This window comes from Brassica napus, chromosome C7 (assembly GCF_020379485.1).
Source record: "Brassica napus cultivar Da-Ae chromosome C7, Da-Ae, whole genome shotgun sequence".
NCBI classification, from domain to species: Eukaryota; Viridiplantae; Streptophyta; class Magnoliopsida; order Brassicales; family Brassicaceae; genus Brassica; species Brassica napus.
The window spans coordinates 5334130-5338038 of record NC_063450.1 but is presented as its reverse complement, the minus strand read 5'-3'; the positions used below and the strand labels follow the sequence as shown (position 1 = coordinate 5338038).

Sequence of the window (3909 nt, the reverse complement as noted above, 5' to 3'; positions counted from 1 at the left end):
TTATTTTTAATTACTTATAACAAAATAAATAAACAAGCCATCACAAAATTTTCAATGTAGGACTTTTAACAATTTTAGTAATTTATAATCATTTTAAAAAAATTCAAGATATGCCATATATAAAAAAATCTAAATATTTTTATATGATTAATATAATTTTTATTTATTTTAATAAAAGAAATAAAACAAAAGTGATAGAGGGTACACAAATTGTTACTAAATCTTTATTATCCAAATTATCAATTTTCATATATATTTTAAATCATATTAGGTAATTCTGTAGTTTTTATTTAAGAATTTTTTTATACATTACTAATTAATTGTATCTTAATTTAATAAGAAGTATAATATATGTTTAGATAGACCAAATAATAAATAATATGTATTGTATTTATTTTAATAATTTAAAAAAAAATTCTAAGGACTGAGAATAATTCTAGCATTGACACATTATCATAGTTCACATATTAAATGATTTTTAATTAAAATATAAGGGATTACAAATGATGTTTATTTGTTAATAAAACAAGAGTTCAAGCAACCTAAGAACTGTAGGTTTCACAATTTTTTACCCTACAACACGAGAAAAAAGAACAGATGTGTTCACTTTATATTTTCTTTTTTCTTTTTTTTTTTTTTGATAAAGGGTTTCACTTTATATTTTCTTATATCGTAAATGCTTAGTAAATGACACGTGGACGGTCGATATGGACTATTTTGACTTGGCAAACGAAGTGACAAATGATTGAAATCAAAAGAGACAAGAGTTTATTTTAAAAAAAATCTGAATATTGGTCTTTTGGGCATCTCAGAAGCGCAATACAGATGTGTCTCTCATATCTTCAGTTCTTTAAGGGTTAGACAGACTATTGGAAGAGTGACTAAAGAGAATGGGTCCATAACTAGAACAGCAAGCTACCTCTGTTCAATCACTCGTGTCTGGTTTTTCTTGTTTAGTGTAAAAAGCAACCTCCAGGGTCAGAGAGTGAGTAATTGAGTTTTTTACAGCATATTTCTGGTAAAACCCAAAGCACACGGCATCAGACATTCTGCAGCATAACATTAACACTAGAAACCAGACATGCGCACTAATTTCCACGCTCTCTTTCTCTCTCTATCTCTTAAACAAAAGATAAAGAGATTCTCTTGCAGATATTCAGAGACAAGACATGAGACAATATGGCATATTGTTCTAGCTTTTGGTTTGGATACTTTCTTAGATTTTAAAAGTGAAGTTTGAAAAATTCTTGAGATTACTTGTCATGAAAGAAAGGGTTTACAAAAGAGTTAACAAAACTCAGCCTTGGTGTGGTGGTGGTGGTGGAATAGACATGGGATGATGGTAGTGCATAGGTTGTTGTGGCGGTGGTGGTCCACCTTGCTGCATGTGTTGCGGGGGCCACCCATGTTGGTGCATTCCCATGGCTTGAGGTGGTGGTTGTGGCCTTGGACCGCCGAAACCTTGTTGGTGATGAAGAAACTGGGGAGGTGGTGGCGGCGGCATTCCTTGAGGAGGACGATACTGCATCTGCATGGGCGGTGGAACAGCTAAGCCGTGTTGTTGTTGATGCGGCTGAGATTGCCAAGATTGTGGCTGAGTTTGGTAGACTTGTGGAGGTGGTGGTGGAGGTGTTGGACGAGGACCTGGGATCGGAACAGGTTGCATGCCGCCATTGGCAAACGGACGTGCAATACCATTAGCTTGAGGAGCAGTTGGTGGGCCGCTTGCGAATAGAGTATGAGGTCTGCTTTTCTGGGCAATTGGATTTGTGGCAGCCAAAAGCCTCTCTGCATTCAGAAAAGCAATGTATTGTTGTTGTTATTAAGTATAATTGCTCCTTCAATCAACTGAACCAACAAGTTAAGATAAGAGACGAGACGAGTATAAAGATCCTAACCTGCTGGAGTACCGTGGCGCTCTCCTTTGGTGTCTTTCTTGTATGCGTAAGAGACTGTTATCTGACGATTACACAGATACTGTCCGGTCATAGACTGCAATATACATTCATAGGATTAGTTGAATAGAGAAGCTATTTATGTGAAACATATTGGGAGTTTGGGACTCTTTCTCGTAGCCAAGTGATAGCCAAAAGAAATAAAGAGAATGACCTCAATAGCAGCATCAGATGCATCAAAGGAGTCATAGCTAATGAAACCGAAACCACGTGAGTTCCCGGTATCAGGATCTCGCATTATCTGAAATGAATAGTCGAGAGCATATTACTCATATGCGTAATATGAATCAATTCTCATATGATTACAGATATATGACATAATAACAGTAATAAAGGATTCAACCTTAGGATTAGAAGCGATCCCACCAAATGCGCTGAAAGTGTCATACAAAATCTTTTCATCCACATCCTGTAAAGTAGCAAACATTTCATAGTAAAATTACCATTGTAGTTGAAGTAGCAATGTTTCAGAGTATAGTTACCATCATATATACTTACAGGGTCAAGGTTTCCAATGAAAAGGTTAGCACCAAAGTCCAAGCTCTTCTTATCTTGAGACGCCTAATACAATTACAACCAGGAGAAACAAAAATGTTAGCAAAACTTGCAGTTCCCAAATGATAACGGATTCAGCAGAAACAAGGATGATACCTTGTTAACACGTATAGGCTTCCCATGGATCTTAATCATGTTAAGAACCTTAATTGCCTGCACAAAAAGGACATTTACCATTTGTGCTTCAGAAAGAAGTCTAAAACTCTTCCGAAGAAGGGAACAAGTAAATGCTTACATAGTCAGCATCTTCCTCGCTACGGAACTCAATGAATCCATATCCTAGGTGAAGACCTGTCACCCTATCTTTCGGGACGTAGACGTTCACTGAACCCAAAAGAAAATAAAAACACAAAGACCTAATGTGAGAATGTTCATCGATTCAGATCAAGTTCCACTAAACAAGAAACCATTAGCTATCGAACAAACTGAGCATTGCCTATTGAGTATTGATGAATCAAAGTGTTAGAGCTTACCAAGTGGGCCGGCTTGTACGAACAGTTCCCAAAGCAATTCTTCAGAAAGCTAAATCACACACACAAAACAAACTCATGAATCAATCCAAAACCCTAACATGACTTCTCCTCGGGAGAGAGAAAGAGAACCTGGGGTTCGAGACCACCGACGTAAACAGTGGCTTCTTGGTTCCTCTCGGCGGAGTGTTGGCCCAGAAGATTAGCTCCGACTCCGGGAGCTATTCGAGTCGTCATCTCCGGTCGCTGATTGAGAAAGGTTTACCATATTTCTAGCTCACAGAACGAACTCATTGGGTTCTGCATCACTAATGGGCTTCTTCTTTTAGACCCATTAATCTTTTCCCGTTGGTTTTTTTTTTTGTTTTTAACACTAAAACTATTCTATAACTCACACAAAAAGTTTTGGTCTTGAATCAGATCACTATAAATAGCTTTGCAATTTTAGCTAATGAGTCAACAAATTCCATTTTGTGTCAGAGGTGCATAAGAGATCTTGAAATGATTGATATTTTCGTTGTGGCGTTGTTATTTCTTTCAACTATGTTGAGAAGTTTAGTCATGGATTAGGTTTCTCAATCATTGATATCGAATCTTTACGGTCCGTTCCAAAATTCTGACAGCATATTTTCTATTGCCCAACCTAATGTTTTAGCTCTGAATGTAGAGAGGAGGCTTGTCTTATTTGGTTCTTTGTACCCATAAATTAAATTTTTCCAAACATCTTTACAATTACCCATTCACCACTACTATATAGCGATGTAGAAGTTCATGAGCAATACACTACACTTACGTTCTGTAAACAAACAATTTGTGGAACAATTGTTTTTGGTGATTGTGCCTCTATAATGGCTAATGCATTTGCTGCGAACCAAGCTTGCCATTTTCCTTCTGCATGTTTAATCAGCTCTAATAGATCCATGTCAATA

The 3909-nt window shown here is 36.6% G+C and overlaps 1 protein-coding gene across 1 annotated transcript; it reads right to left on the bottom strand.

Moving 5' to 3' along the window:
- Nucleotides 1-1230: 1230 nt before the first annotated feature.
- LOC106389683 (splicing factor 3B subunit 4-like) lies at nt 1231-3287 on the bottom strand. The gene is made up of 9 exons (XM_013830006.3): nt 3113-3287; nt 2984-3032; nt 2746-2834; nt 2607-2663; nt 2454-2516; nt 2299-2364; nt 2110-2196; nt 1899-1992; nt 1231-1788 (listed from the first exon to the last, which is right to left on the bottom strand). The coding sequence occupies exons 1-9, from the start codon at nt 3215-3217 to the stop codon at nt 1298-1300; spliced, it is 1101 nt and encodes a 366-aa protein (XP_013685460.2). The 5' UTR covers nt 3218-3287; the 3' UTR covers nt 1231-1297.
- Between the last annotated feature and the right edge of the window lie 622 nt (nt 3288-3909).

Coding starts and splice junctions, on each gene's coding strand:
- LOC106389683 (XM_013830006.3), bottom strand. CDS start 3,217: ATGACGACTCGAATAGCTCCCGGAGTCGGAGCTAATCTTCTGGGCCAA. Junction 2,664..2,745: donor GCGAGGAAGATGCTGACTAT/GTAAGCATTTAC, acceptor CTTTTTGTGCAG/GCAATTAAGGTTCTTAACAT. Junction 1,789..1,898: donor GCGCCACGGTACTCCAGCAG/GTTAGGATCTTT, acceptor TTCTGAATGCAG/AGAGGCTTTTGGCTGCCACA.